Source organism: Hypomesus transpacificus, unplaced genomic scaffold, assembly GCF_021917145.1.
Source record: "Hypomesus transpacificus isolate Combined female unplaced genomic scaffold, fHypTra1 scaffold_31, whole genome shotgun sequence".
In the NCBI taxonomy this organism is placed as follows: domain Eukaryota; kingdom Metazoa; phylum Chordata; class Actinopteri; order Osmeriformes; family Osmeridae; genus Hypomesus; species Hypomesus transpacificus.
Window position 1 is genome coordinate 204713 of NW_025813837.1, and position 14837 is coordinate 219549.

At 46.5% G+C, this 14837-nt stretch overlaps 1 protein-coding gene and 1 long non-coding RNA gene across 6 annotated transcripts in view; one reads left to right on the plus strand and one right to left on the minus strand.

Moving 5' to 3' along the window:
* LOC124464076 overlaps positions 1 to 557 on the minus strand; it is a 46174-nt gene extending 45617 nt beyond the window's left edge. Inside the window, exon 1 of the long non-coding RNA XR_006955690.1 lies at positions 122 to 557. This is a non-coding gene — a long non-coding RNA (uncharacterized LOC124464076). The remainder of the gene's footprint in view (positions 1 to 121) is intronic.
* A 586-nt stretch (positions 558 to 1143) lies between these two features.
* tango2 (transport and golgi organization 2 homolog (Drosophila)) lies at positions 1144 to 14778 on the plus strand. Of its 5 annotated transcripts, XR_006955688.1 has the most exons (10): positions 1144 to 1309; positions 2166 to 2300; positions 4737 to 4825; positions 7066 to 7185; positions 8046 to 8160; positions 12808 to 12875; positions 13035 to 13185; positions 13428 to 13532; positions 13955 to 14191; positions 14548 to 14778. XR_006955688.1 is itself a non-coding variant. In XM_047015931.1 (9 exons), the coding sequence occupies exons 2-9, from the start codon at positions 2245 to 2247 to the stop codon at positions 14076 to 14078; spliced, it is 828 nt and encodes a 275-aa protein (XP_046871887.1). In that variant the 5' UTR covers positions 1144 to 1309; positions 2166 to 2244; the 3' UTR covers positions 14079 to 14778. The 5 variants fall into 5 exon arrangements, 4 of the variants coding, with proteins under 4 accessions (XP_046871887.1, XP_046871889.1, XP_046871891.1 ...); XM_047015931.1 differs by having other exon boundaries at positions 13955 to 14778; XM_047015933.1 differs by having other exon boundaries at positions 13038 to 13185; positions 13955 to 14778.
* The last annotated feature ends 59 nt before the right edge of the window (positions 14779 to 14837 follow it).

Here is a 14837-nt window from a genome sequence, read left to right on the forward strand (position 1 = left end):
AAATGCTTAGTTACCTAACCATAATAAAAAGGTGTTAGTGTGAATTAACATAATATCTGTTGGATCTAATTATTGTTTCCATCAAAATAAAGATCAGCATAAAGATAACGCATTTTCTTACCTTACGCTGCTCTTTCACTTGAGGTCTACCACGCGCGCGCACCAACTTGCTGTGTTTTACTGGGATCTTTGGATAATGTTCTGCAGAGTAGCCAATGTATTTATTCCTTTGAACGCTTACTGTTACATCCAATAATCTAAATTTGCGAGGCTACTTGGTGCAGTTCCAGGAGATGGATTTAATTATCATCGCCCGACTAAATGATCCTTTATTGAAAATACCCTATTCGTTTGAGAGCTGCGCACTGTAGCTACAATCCGTGAACCAAACAGCCTCAAAATTGTAGCTACAACTATTAATAGTTTGTCAGTTTCTGTATTAGAAAATTGCTAAAACTTCTAATGTTGGAAAGAGTCTTCCTAAATCGATCGCAAACAAACAAATAGTAGACTGAAAGGTCATAGTAAATTGTAACGGGTAATTGTCTGAGGCCGTGTGGTCCCTTTAACCTGTCTCGGCTATAGGGAACTGTCAGAGTAGTGTCGATTTAACCCCGCCCCGATCTCGGAGTCTTCGAGGAACGACGTGCTTTCAGTATTTCTATTGGCTTTATTTGCTTTCGATCAAACACAATGAACATCTGTAACATGATTGGCTTAAAAAATGCCAATCATACATTCTGTAATAAAGAAGACAATCAACATAGCCACTCCAAACGTAAAGCTACACACACACATACAAACACACTTAGGATACTACTAACTTAGACAGAGAATCCGTGAATTCCCAATAAACGTCTACATTCTAACACTTCAATCAGGCTATGATTTATGTATGGAGGACCAGGTTCACGGACTGGGATTAATACCGTTTATCTAGAGTTCGAGAGCCACAATGCATCAAAACATTTCCTAAAGGTGTAATTAATCTGTTCGTGTGACCTATGTGATTTACAGCTTATTTATGCTATTTCCTTTCCACGTTTGCATTGAACTGCCTCTGGCCCGGCAGCCTATCTCCAGGTGAGAACATGACAAATAGACCTGGAAATGACATTGTCCAATCAGATTGAGTGACTTGACTATTTCAATTCTGCGGGGCCCGGCGGTGCACTGACTGGGCGGGTGTGCATTTGTGTTTCATTCAAAGCGAATCAGCGTTCATGTGAGCCGCTCTGTCTAGGCTACTGACTTTATGACAAAATCGTGTGGAGCCAATTTACTGTGGTCAAAGGGGATGATCGAAGCTGTGAGTACAGCAGCTCTAGCTATGCTGACACTAGCTAAGGGTATTAGCACAGAGTAGTCCTAGCCTAGCTAGCTGGCTATCTATTCTTACTAAATAATTAGACTAGCTATTAGCTAACACTCTTTCATGTCAAGTCTAGCTAAATAGGTTGCTACTAATTGTCACAGTCTGTGGGACTGAGCAGGCGACATGTCAACGATGTTGGCACAATGTATGATATTTTAAATAAAGTAGAACTAGCTGGCTAAATAACATGCGTTTGCGTATTAGTTTTTAGCCAGCTAACGTTACTAGCACTAGCAGCCTACCTTGTAGTTAGCGTACACTGTCACTGGCTCATCAAGCAAGCTAGCCAAGTACATTATGTACTCCTAGATTCAAATGTAGCTAGCTCTATTGAAATGAATGTATCGGTTTTAGTAAGTCCACCATGGTAAACTAATACTGTTTCAGTAGTTGCAGACTCGTACACTTAGCCAAGACTAGTTTACGTTGCATACTGGTACATTGATTTGTCTTGATTCTATTGCTATCGACTTGTTACAAGGGACGAAGACTAAAGTTAATTGGCGTTAGCTAGGCACATTAAATCCCTCTGATCATAGGGCGATTGCGGTCCAGTCTGTGCAATGGTGCTTATGGAAACTGTTAACTGTGGGGGCCAAATTGGAGGGTCTAATTCATTGGAGATGCCATCCAACTAACAACATCTCAGTAGCATATTTAGCTAGCTCTTGTGTGACTTGGAACCTTAGCTAGCCAGGCTCCGCGTGCACTCATAGACACCCACCCAAAACTGACATTCCCTATAATGTTGTTGTTCTCGTGTTTTAAAATGATCATATCTCTTTCCTAGCTCGTTCCCTTAAACATGCGCAAGCTTTGAAAGAGACTGAACAGATTGAAAGCGAGTCTCCTACCCCTCCAGCACCCACATGTGTATCATCTTCTTCAAGTTTGACCCTCGGCCTGCATCCAAAAATGCATACAGGTAAGCTGCCCACCACCAGTTGTGCATTGGCCTACTCTAGAAAACAATCGGGGGGTTTTGACATTGCTTTATTAAATGATTCAATGAATGATGTTGTCATGGAGAAGAGCAGGGGGCACTGTACTTTCATTTACATAGTCATTTAGCAGACACTCTTATCCAGAGTGACTTACAGTAAGTACAGGGACCTTCCCCCGAGGCAAGTACGATGAAGTGCCCTGCACGGCCTGGATCGAACCGGCAACCTTCTGATTGGTAGCCCTGTTCCCTAACCGCTCAGCCGATTGACCTGCCACATTGACTTTGAGTCAATGTGATTTACAGTATAAAACTAAAGCTCTTATTATAATCGTCTGTCTGAAGAGTTCTCCACCTGGCTTGAGTCCAGCCTTTCTCCTTTGGGAGATTTTCTTAGTCGAGCATAGACCCAGCAGATAGACTTTCCCCCTACAAGACTATGAGTTAACTCCTAAAGAATTACAAAAATGTTTGCGCAATATCATGTCTTGGGTAACAGGTTGTTCATATTTGCAAAAGCAATTTTTTGCCTCAAACTTTTACTAGTTTGACTACATGTTGACCACTGTTTTTTTAAGTTGGCTTTTTGACAGCTTTTACCTTTTTGACGTCGCACTGAACAACTACGATCTCAAACGCTGTCTTTGCTATAATGATGAAGCATTAGCTCGTGCTTTGTTTTCTGGGACAGTGCATTGACTCCTAAGGCCCACACGTCATCCTAAGCAACTGCATCGTTAGCCCCCGCTTCAGAGGCCCACCCCCATTAGGCCAATTTGTTGTATTTGTTCTTATCAGTGTCCACATCCTTTCAACAAGATTGATGGGGGGGCGGATGCTGTTGTGCAGCCCAGAAGAAAGATGCAATTATTGCAGAGGTCATTCAAGTTGTGACCTAATTTTTGTCCTGCCACTTTTCTCTGAATTAATCTCTATGGAGCTTTGACATATGATGGGTAGATGGATACAGTTACAGAACAAAACTGGTACATAAATGGTTAAATATTAAATCAAGTAATATTGTGTATAAGGGGCAAAGTAATTATAATAAGGAGTAAATACAAAGGTAAGGACCAGTTTCTCAACATTCCAGACAGCCTATGTCATTTATCGTGTGTGCAGGTATACTCAAGTGTTCTGGCAGTCCGATGTGGGAACTGTGGATCTATATATATATATTATTGTTTTTGCTTAGTTAGTGAATATTTATTCATGCTCAAAAGAGAAAATGACAAGAAAAAACACCCGTTAAGCCTTGTTACCATTGTGACGTTCTTGGCTTGAATACCACAAACTACTTGAAATAATGAATAGAAAACACTCATTTGCTGTCCAAGCAGTCACATACGTCAGCAAAAAATCTGTACGTGTGCATGTCGACACTTTTTGTGTAGCAAGCATTCGTAGACTGCTTGGAGGGATTCATGGACAGTAACTCAAAGTCTCTAAGTCATGCAATGTTGGCTTGCTAAATAAGTGACAGTTCTGCGGAGTAGGTAAAGGTCTCCAAAGATTAATGTCAAATGCTCCATTAGGAACAGCCGTGAGAAAGTTTATTGTAAAGAGGAACACATTAGGCCCAGGTGTCGCTGAATAACAGGCCTGAGTAAGAGGAATGGGACTCGCTTCGTAAGAATGACTTTTAGCATTGAACTGTAAAGAAGCTGTAATGCTTGAGTCATTAGGCTTCACTCAACTGCCAGGAAAATCCAGTCTGTTTTGTAGCCACACTGATTTGGCACTGGATAATGCAGGACCTTTTGGGTCTAGACAAGTATTGAGGGTTTATTTCATGGCTAGGATGACACCTCTGTTGTGCTAGTGACCTTTGTATCTGTCAGAATGCATAGTCGTTGGCTTGGCCTCTGTGTCTATGTATGCTTCCTCTTCTCCGATATAAGATTAGGGAGGAGGAAAACAATTTTTTTTAATGACTTCCATTTCTGGAGTGTTTCTATTCTTCCTTTGACTCTTTTGGCATCATCAGAGGAGGTCCACCTACACCCCCCGTCCTCCCCCTCTGATCTCGTCCGTGTCAATCCCGTCTCGTATCCCCCGCAGCGTCACTGCAGCCTGGCCGATAGGAAACACAATGACCACTCAAGCCCGTCTTCTGGTGCCGCCCCGGCGCCTCACACGTTGAGAATCCATCCTTCCCGACTCATCGCCATGACGATCTGGAGAGCAGGATGACTGGTCAGACGAGGGTGGGAGAGGGATTGTGTAGACTAGAGGACTGGGGATGTTGGACGCATATGAGGAGGAGACGCCGTGCGTTCTTGCTCCCCCTGGTGTCACAAATGAATAATACAGGCCCGCCGGCGTTGGTGGCGGTGGCGTTAACCATCCCCGTCTCTGCGAACGCGCACGGTTCTGACCCTTTTGTTTTTGTGCCCATCTTTCCCTCCTGTATCACAGGCTGGTTCTGGCTGCCAACAGAGATGAGTTCTACAACAGGCCGTCGAAAGCTGCGGATTTTTGGCCAAACAACAGCGATGTTCTGAGCGGTGAGTGCACTCTTGTGACGGGAGGCTGAGGAGAGGAGGAGCGAGGGGCCTGCGGGACCCGCAGAGGAGTGGATCTCCTCGGGTATCTCTCTCGCTGGGAGCCTTTATGTTCCAGCACAGCCTAGCCGGCGGCCTTTCATGAGGAGGATATTGGTTTCCATGTCAACAGGCCATTTCAAGAGGAACTAAGTAGTCCTTGTCGCCTCCCCCTCTTTCGCGAGACATAACATTATTTATTAAAAGTGTGGCCATGTACGGATACAGAAATAAATGCACGTCCTTGAGTTGCGTGGTATTAAAATGAAATTGGGTGTAGAAGGTTAAGAGGATGGTCTACTATCAAGAGCCTTGGCTTTCCTCTTAAGAAGGAGTCACCCCTTTGACTGCCCATATGAAAAGTAGACAGTTGTGGGTATGATGATGTGTAAGACACTTGTTTTCGAGGTAAATTCACAAACGAGCTAATCCTTCTGTCTCGTTGACATATGTGGGTGGTAAACCCATTGGACTTCCAACAGGTCAGTCTTAAATTGTCTACTGAGTCAATCAGCACACAGGCCTTTTCGGAAGTTCAGTTTAGCTGTGATATTCACTGAATTGTCAGCGTCAATTGGCCACTCAGTTCAATGGACTTCTCCTCCACTCAGTCACTCAACGACACGCTTTCACAGTAAACTAGGTTTAAGTGACTGATCTTTTCCGGTCCCATAGACAATATGGACCGGGCAGGAAATCAATCACCCCTTTTATTCTGCACAGAGAACACACAGATGCCCTCGGTTGTCCATCTGTCCCCCCTCCCACACACACACACACACACACACACACACACACACACACTACCCCATATCTAATCGTAGGGTCAGACTGGAGCAGCAGGGATGTAATTGATGGCTGCATTTATGTGTTGTGGCAGTAATGAGTGATGGTTGCTGTTGCAGGTGGGGGCTGGGGGCGGGGGGGGTGACAAGGTCCCCATGCCAAGCAATGGGAAGTATTGTGGAGGGAGAAAAGGGGAAGGAAGCCATTCCCCCCCCCCCCCCCATGGAGATGTCTTCCTCTCTCCTAGGGGATTAGACAGGCTGGGCCTGGCCCTATAGCAGAGCTGTCTAAGTAGGGCCCATAGGCTGCACATCGATCTGGTTGAAGTGTAGTCTTACAGCACGGCCCCTGGAGATCCTTCATACAGCTGTCCCTGTCTTTACACACTTCCTACTGTAGTGAGGGGGGTGTTTCCGAACAAATGTTACCCATTTGAATTCTCATATTGAATCATAGAAAGCACGTTTGGCCTTTCTCGTAACATCAACGTGACCCCGATGGGAATTCTGGTGGGGGGTTAGTTATATGTACGGGTATAGCTCAGTGGTAGAGCATTAGACTGCATGACAAGATGTCGCTTTGTATCAAAGTGCAGTGTTTCCCACACATAGACTAATTTGTGGCGGTGCGCCACACAATCAACACCGGCCGCCACATATTGCGCTTCGTAAAACGTTTTTTTTGATCGCTATTTAGGTTAAAACACGCAGCGTATTCGTTCAGATGCATCTCCTTTCCCCTGCTCTCCCTCCGTCTCTCTCACTCATGCGTCTTTCTCACTTATGCACAGTCACAAAGTCAACACACGTTAGCAACAATACATACATACGCCGTTCTAGTAAGACCGACAGCTAAATCAGCGAGCCTTCAGCATTAGTGCCGTAGCTAAAAGTCGAGGAAAGTTGAGGCTACTTTTCGCTAGGTACCTTACTCGAAGGTTCCCCTTCGTTCTTTTGGTGAGAAGTCTCAGGAGCTAGCTACTTACCCGGCGTCATGGAGCCGACCAGTTAAATAGCTGTTTAGCACTAGCGTTGCTACATGCATAATGCAGCAACGCTAGCCCCCCCCCCCCCCCCCCCGGTCGGACCCCCCACCCCCCTCCCCGCCACAACTAGATTTCTAATCTGTGGGAAACACTGAAAGTGCTCGCTAAAGGGCCACAGTTCCTATGTTGTCAGGTCTCCGTGTGATGCGTGGTGTCCATGGCCACAGTTCCTATGTACTCAGGTCTCAATGTGATGCGTGGTGTCCATGGCCACAGTTCCTATGTTGTCAGGTCTCCGTGTGATGCGTGGTGTCCATGGCCACAGTTCCTATGTTGTCAGGTCTCCGTGTGATGCGTGGTGTCCATGGCCACAGTTCCTATGTTGTCAGGTCTCCATGTGATGCGTGGTGTCCATGCTTGCTCTTGTTTCCAGGGCTGGACCTGGAGGAGGGAAAGGAAGGTGGGTCATGGCTCGGGATCAACAAGAGGGGCAAGCTCGCCGCGCTGACCAACTACCTGGAGGGACGCCCTAACCCTGAGGCCCAGGGCCGAGGTCTGATCCCACACACACACTCACACGTACAAATACCCCACATACATACATTGTGAAGCCCTCTGTGACATGCTTGTGTGTAGAAATGGTTATACAAATAAATGTGATTTGATACACACGTGCACAAATCTCCCTCATCCACGTCCCTATAGATAAAGGCGATTTCTAAATGAATACATTACATTATTATCAAATGGCCTGAAATAGCTGGCCAATAATCCCGAATTCCCTAGAGCCACATTAAGGAAGTGTGTGTCTTACCACACTTGTTTCTGCCCAGCTGTCCAGTGCAGATGCTTGGAGACACGAGGGGAACACTTCTGGATGGAGTAGCTGGAGTTCTTTTCAGTTTTAGTTTGACACCTTAAGCCCAGGTGTTTACCTGGCACACTTTGCTGTTGTTACATCCACACAGGTCACTCTCCAGACACCAGCTCTCGACTGGAACATCTCACATCTTCAGATAAATCCTCTCACATCTCTCGCTAAAATATCTCACTTGTCAGCATGGGAAGAAGTGAAATATTCTGCAATAATATGCCTCCCTTTGGAGCTTCACCAAAAGTCGTTGTCTTTAATTCTGCGTCGGGCAGATAAACATTGTGTCCTGTTTTTACTCCTCTTTGTGAGGGGGACTTTGTTTTCATTTCACTGTGGATCAAACCACTCAATGTTCCGTCTGGGAGAAAACGCGCAAGGGAAGAGCTGGTGTCCAAAAACAACATTGCTCCACTGCTTTCTCTAAAAACCCTCCATCCGCATAGCTGGTTTCCATTTCGAATGTCAGCAATGTCATGTTCTAACAAACTCACCAAGAAGTCCATTTTGAAGTTGACGCTACGTGTCGGTGTTCCCTGCAGGGTTTCTCGTCCCAAACTTCCTGACGGACCACCAGGACAGCTACTCCTACCTGAAGAAAGTGTCCACGGAGGGACACCTGTACAACGGCTTCAACCTCCTCACTGCTGAGTTCAGGTGGGCCAGGGAGGCGGGGGAGGGGAGAAGGGCCTGCCTGGATGCTGACCCCTTTATCAGGGACTTTCCTGGGCACTGTTGCAAAGGCGCCTTTCTGGATGCTATTTTTCTCTGTGTGTATGCGTGTATATCAGGATTGTAGCAGTAGTATGATCAGGGAGATGGCATGCAGTGCCCTTAGCAGTAAGGAGTGAGAGAAGGGTTCAGCCCCTCCCCTCCCGGAACATCAAGTCCACAGAGCCTCGCTCGCTCTCTGCTCTCTCTCTCTCGTTCTGAGTTTTGTTGCATCGTATGTTATTCCATCTTTGCCTTAATCTGTGTTTACAGATTCAATGTTGATCTGCACACTGAAATTATTCCGGAATGTTTTGCGATAAATTAAGTATTTCTTTCCTCTCTCTCTCTCGCTGATATCTCTCTCTCTCTCTTGCTCTCTGTCTGTGTGTCTGTCTCTGTCTCTCTCTGTGTCACTCACTCACTCACTCAGTATCTCTCTTGTCGGTGTCATCTCTGTTCATTTGACTTCCCTCTCTGTGTGGTAGTCTCTTTCCAGCAGCCTAACAAGGAGAATCATGTCCAGAACGAGCCTACAGGCTCAGAGAGCACCTGGTCATTATTATTTTTCTCGGCTCTTTTATAAGGAGTTGCCATGGAAATCCATGGTGTTACACGCTTTCACTTTTTCTGTCCATCTCCAGTGGATAGGGAAGGCTAGCGTGTGATGTCTTCATGATGCACAGGGAAATGGCAGGCTTAGCACACATCGTGTTGTAGTAACCCACTGTTGGTATGGCAACAGGTCTCTTGGTAATATTGATTTGGTCTGCTTCTTTTCCCAGTGGCTGTGAGAAGGCGCGGGTTGTCTTCCTGTGTGAGCTGGAGATTACTTGTTCCAAACATCTTGGTAACACGGCCCCAGGCAGGAACAGCAGTGTTAGCGAGCACTCCTATTTTAAAACCCTGTCCATCACTGCGGCTCATACACAAAGAAAACGCACGTGCATGCACCCAGAGCTCTGCACACCACAGTGTTGACCAAAAAAAAAATAAATGCAAAATGCTAATTCCTTTAAAAGCACAACATGGGCATGTTCATAGAAACTGTTTCCCCCCCCTGCCGCTGCCACGAGATATCTGAAAAACAACAGGAGTCCAGTGTCACATGTTCCTGACAAAGAGAACCAATAGCTGTCTATTTGTTGACATATGCTGTGGTGAGCTACCGTCAGCAAGATCTCTACACTCGCCAGTCTCCCCATCTTTCCATGGGCCTGTGTTTACCACGAGAACACACATGCTGATAAGCAGACGTAACGCATCACACCTGCAGCGGACGAGAGATGAGAGTGGGAGAGAGCGACGGGCCGCGCTTGCCGTGCGCTCGTTTCGCTTTCGGACAAAGCCGTCTCGCGACAGGGCCGCGCATTTCTCTCCCCTCGTGTGCACACCAGGGCGAGCGACGCGCGCTCCAGACGACCCCGGAGGAAATGCACTCGGGCTTCTCTTCTCTCCTAATCAATAGTTGCGTCTCGTCGACAAGACGAGCTCTACATTACAATTAGAGGGGTTTCTCATCCGTCGCTAAGCAGCGATATGATTTATGACAGGCCGTCGCCCGCGGCGCCAGACGCGGAATCCAGATGTAGCTTCTTTTTTTGAACATTCCGTGTGTTCAACAATGCATGTTCAGACAATGGGGAGGGGGGGGGGTGCAGTCACGCTAAAAGGATGAACTTTCATACGCCCCGCTGGGCAGGCGTTAAAATGTTCATATCGGCTTTTTTATTATTTATATTAGCCTCCCCTTGATCAATAATCCATAGTCTGGGAGGTGGATATTGCTTGACGGCAAATCAGGAAATGGCCCTGTGTTCATGTGTACCAGTGTGGCAACCACATCTCTCATGTTGGAGCTAATGAAGACATATTGAAACCTCCTCTTGAATGACCTCATTGAGCAGGGGTGCTCGATCCTAGTCTGCTGTCCTGCATGTTTTTCGATGTTCCTTGCTCCAACACACCTGATTCAAATGAAATGGGTTATGAAGCGATGGAAGCCTGATAACGACCGTTCGTTAGAATCAGGTGTGCTGGAGCAGGGACACATGTCAAACATACAAGATAGTGGAACCCGAGGACCTGGATTGAACATTCCTGTCAGAATCAAAATTTGGTTTTATCCGCCATGTAGGTTTACACAAACACAATTTATGGTGGCCGGAAGGTGCAAACAACAAACATATAAACAGATATAACGGATATTCAATCAAAACAGTAGAAGTAAAAGCCTGTGGGCTCTGATTGCTTTCCTCTGATTCTGCATGCTGGGGGTGCTAATGAGCTAGTGTATATGTGTTTCGAGTACACACGAATGCGTCAGTTTACTCAAGTGACTTGTTGACATGGCCCGACACCATGCTGAGGCTGTTGGCAGCCGGGCGTGTTCAGACGTGGGGACGTTTTGGGTTGTACAGGCTGTCCGGCTTCGGGGACCGGAAATGTGTGAACTGCTCTCTGTGGCAGTACGTTGAGCCTCAAGCGGAGTAAGCTGCTGTTCCTTTGCTGATCACGGCTGCGTTCATAACATGAATATAGATCGCCACGGCAGTGGTGTCCATGAGCAAATCCAGAAGTGGCACCAAAAATGGTCTTTAAAATGGTAATGCGTGTTTTTGTAGTCTTTCATCTTTCACTCGCCACGCTGACTTACGAAAAACACAAATATATGTTTTTGACGGGTTATTTATTTTTTGGGGGGGGGGAATCTTTTTCTATTGGGATTCAAATTGCGGGCGAGTTATCCAGCTGTGCTAGTCTTACAACTCATGTTGAAATGCATGGAGTGTTTACAGAAGGACCCCCCATACACACACACACTTCCTGTGGAGAGGAAACCTCTGCCAGCTACTACACTGCAGCTGGGAGGATAAACACTGCTTCTAACAGGGCTGCAGGAGGATAGACTGCGGAGCCTGTTCATTTAGAACATCTCCCATCGATGTGCTAGCGATGATGGGGCCAGATCTTCAAAGTCTTCTCCTTCCCTTTAATCAGACCTTTTCTTCCTGTCGCCTCTGCCCAGTGGCTCTACCCCCTGCCGTGTCCTCATCTCCCTCCAAATCGACCACCAAAGATGTTTTTGTTTTTTTTTCTTTCAATATTCCCGCCAAAGCTTTTGGATCTTAGAAACCAGCCCTGCCCTTCCTCGTTCCCTTCCATCTGCTCTCTGGCACCACGGCGGTGGCACGCTTCCCACGTCTCCCCGCAGGGCGCCCTGTCACTCAAGCACAGGGCCTCGATCTGTCTGAACGGTGTTTCAGTCCTCGTGCCTGGCTAGAGCAGAGTAGGAAATGGGAAAGGGTTCTGTTTCTATGGTGCCTTTATTACGGTGATCTTTTAGCATGTCTTATTATGAGGTGTATGTATGTGTTATGTTATGGGATATGTGCAATACTGTTATGTAACAGCTGATGCTGTTATGGCTGAGGATGGATTGTTTGTTGTCATTGTGACTGGCAAGGCGTTCATGACGCACCGCAGAGTCCGAGACAAATTTCCCTGAGCGGGACGATAAAGTGTATCGTATCGTAATGTACTCATCCCCATCCAGCCCACAGCCTCATCCTGACTGCATAGGCGTTCTGCTGGTCTACACAGATCCTTCAAAGGGGGTGATGTGTGGCGTGCTAATGCAGATATATCCAGAGCTGTTTTAAAAGGGATGGTTGCCTAGTTACAATGTGTGGCCTTTTGCCTGTGAATGATATCAAGGTCCTCTGGTTTGTTGTGCAGATGATTTCCACTGTGGCTTTTCTTTTGGACCCCACAGCTTTGCAGTTGTCTTTTGCGATTCTGGCAAGAACATAGATAATGTGAGGGATCGTATGTACAGGAGCAGTTATTTACTTGGTGTAATTCCCCATTAGGGCATAAACTTCAACTAGCAACGGTTGGACCAGACTGACTCACATCAGATCCATTTTCCTGTACCCGCATGCCTGTCCTTAATCACGTTTCATCTCTCACCTGACAATCCATCTCCCGCCAGCTCCCCGGCAATTGAATCTCGGGGAAAAAATATCAGCTTGTAAACTTTTCAACCGAGCAACTTTAGCATAGTCATATGTTCCAGGCTGTAGGTGAGCTGTTGAGGCAGTGTTGCACCAGTCCGATGATTGACACCCTCCCCCGCCATCACTTAAGAACAGGGATTCATTCTTTCAGAGCTGTTGTTCTTTGGTATTCACTTTGTTGTCCTGAAGCAGTAGATCTTTTTTTGGATGTCAGACAGCCACTCACACGATGAGGCGTTTCGTTTCAGGTGAATGTTTTTTAGGATACGCAACGCCTCAGGAGAGCTTTGTGCTTGTCCCATGAACTCCCCCTGAGGAGAAGTATCTATTGTCGTCATTAACTAAAGTTTAGATTTTATTTGGCATTTAAATGGCCTTAAATTTAGTGGCGTGTTCAATCGGTATTTGATGGGCTGGTGGAGGAAATTGTAAAGGAAAGAATAGAATCGAATGTGCTCTGTCTCTATTTAATCATGACATCATGGTTGACCAAGAATGGCCTTTCCAATTAGACACAGAACTTAATGGGTCATAAGGAGACATCTCATTTTCTCTCTCATTGTGTCCGACACAGGGCCAAAGACGACACCATGTGTTACTATGGAAACAGAGGCAGTGCTGAGCCCATCCATCTGAAAGCAGGTCTGTTTTTCAACGCGCGGTTGCTGTCAAAAACAAAATAATCTATCCGTCTATATAGATTCACGTAACTGAATAACGTTGATGCTCGTGTATCCTGCATCTGATTCGCAATGTGCTTTCCATCCTTCCTGTGTGTGTGTGTCTCTCTCTCTGCTCCAGCAGGAATCTATGGACTGAGTAACTCCCTCCTTGAGACTCCGTGGAACAAGCTGCAGCAAGGCAAGCGCCACTTCACCAGTGTGGTCGACCAGGGCCTGCCCTGCGACAGCCTGGTGCAGGAGCTCATCAAGCTCCTCAACAACGAGGAGCTGTGAGTGACTCGCTCTGTTTAACAGGAAACGGGAAACCCCCCTCAACCGACATGCTCGTTAGCCCCCATTCCCCCCTAAAGGAAGACACCAGGGGGGGGAAAGAGATCTGATTGACTTGGTCGGACCAACCGTAGCGGCTGTCGGATACACAGTATCCTGAGCGGTGAACTTGCATGATCATGAACTTGGAGTGAGTCAGTGGTTGTGGTTGTTGACCTGGTGGGGTGGGTGTCTTCCACAGGAACACCCCTGACCCGGCACAGGAGAGCCAGGGGGAAGGCTACAGCGGGCGCATGCTCCAGGCCCTGTCTGCCGTGTGTGTGCGCACCCCCTCTTACGGAACAAGGTCAGAGCCCTCCTCCACAATCCAGTTAGCTTGGCCCCATTTCCACGGCTGGCCCCGCCCTCATGGGATCTGACACCCCGGGTGATCCCATGATCTAGCGTGCAACACCCATGATCTAGCGTGCAACAACCCTGCCTCTCTGCCTGATTGGACGGTCGTCCTCGGCATCAGCAATGGGGGATCCTCCACTAGCCTATGATACTTCTCCTTTTACGTTTGCTTTACATTTTCATTTAGCAGAGCGACTTACAGTAAGTACAGGGACATTCCCCTCGAGGCAAGTAGGGTGAAGTGCCTTGCCAAAGGACACAACGTCATATGGCTTGGCGGGGAATCGATCCGGCAACCTTCTGATTACTAGTCCGACTCCCTCACCGTTCAGCCATCTGACTCCCCGCTTTGTTTTTGTCTGTTTGCACCAGGGCCAATACGATCATCCTTGTGGACGCAGCCGGGAATGTGACCTTCACCGAGCGCACCATGTTAAACTGTGACGTCAGCCAATGGAGCACAAACACTTTCCAGTTCAAGCTCCAGGAGGACTGAAGACCGCCGGGGGAAGCCTACTTTGTGCCTTTCTGAATCCCCGCGCTTTCCTCCTTCCACTCAGCCATACTCCCTCGACAATGAGAACAATTTTGTTTTCTATTGGAACCGACGTAGGTGTGATTGGTGTTTTTAATTAGCACACCTTTTTATTGGAAAGAGATTAATTGCACTTTTTTAATATGGTTTTGGAGTTATTTCCACTTGGCTTGAAGATATGGCAAGTGTGAAGTGACTATTACATTGAGTTGTTTTTCCTTGATTATATACTCATGGTCTGAGAGCTATTGTTTAATTTATAATAAGGACTTGATGTTATTTTGATTTGTGTGCGCATTAAAATGTTTATTGCCAAAGAACATGCTGCAGCATTTGACAGAACAATGGTACGTTAAGCTATCACCATCAAATCTAAAACGATATCCTGATTGTTTCTTTTTTTCTTTTCCTGCCTTTTGTTATGCTTTAGGTGAGACTGTGTTGCCTTGCTGGAAATTACATTCTGCACACCACTGTGCATCCAGTGTTCAATCTAATCTTTGCAATGAGACATCTGAATCCCTCTTTTGAATGAATGAACCTTTTCGAAAATGTATGATTCAACGATGATTCTACTTCCTGAGTGTTATTATTGGCTCAGGTTTCCATGAATCTGTCACAGTTTTCTTGATTTCACTCGTGAATAAAGTATTTTAATCAATGTCTGGTACTGAGTACTGACAGTAAACATTTTATACTTTCAGCCTCTACTGGCTGACT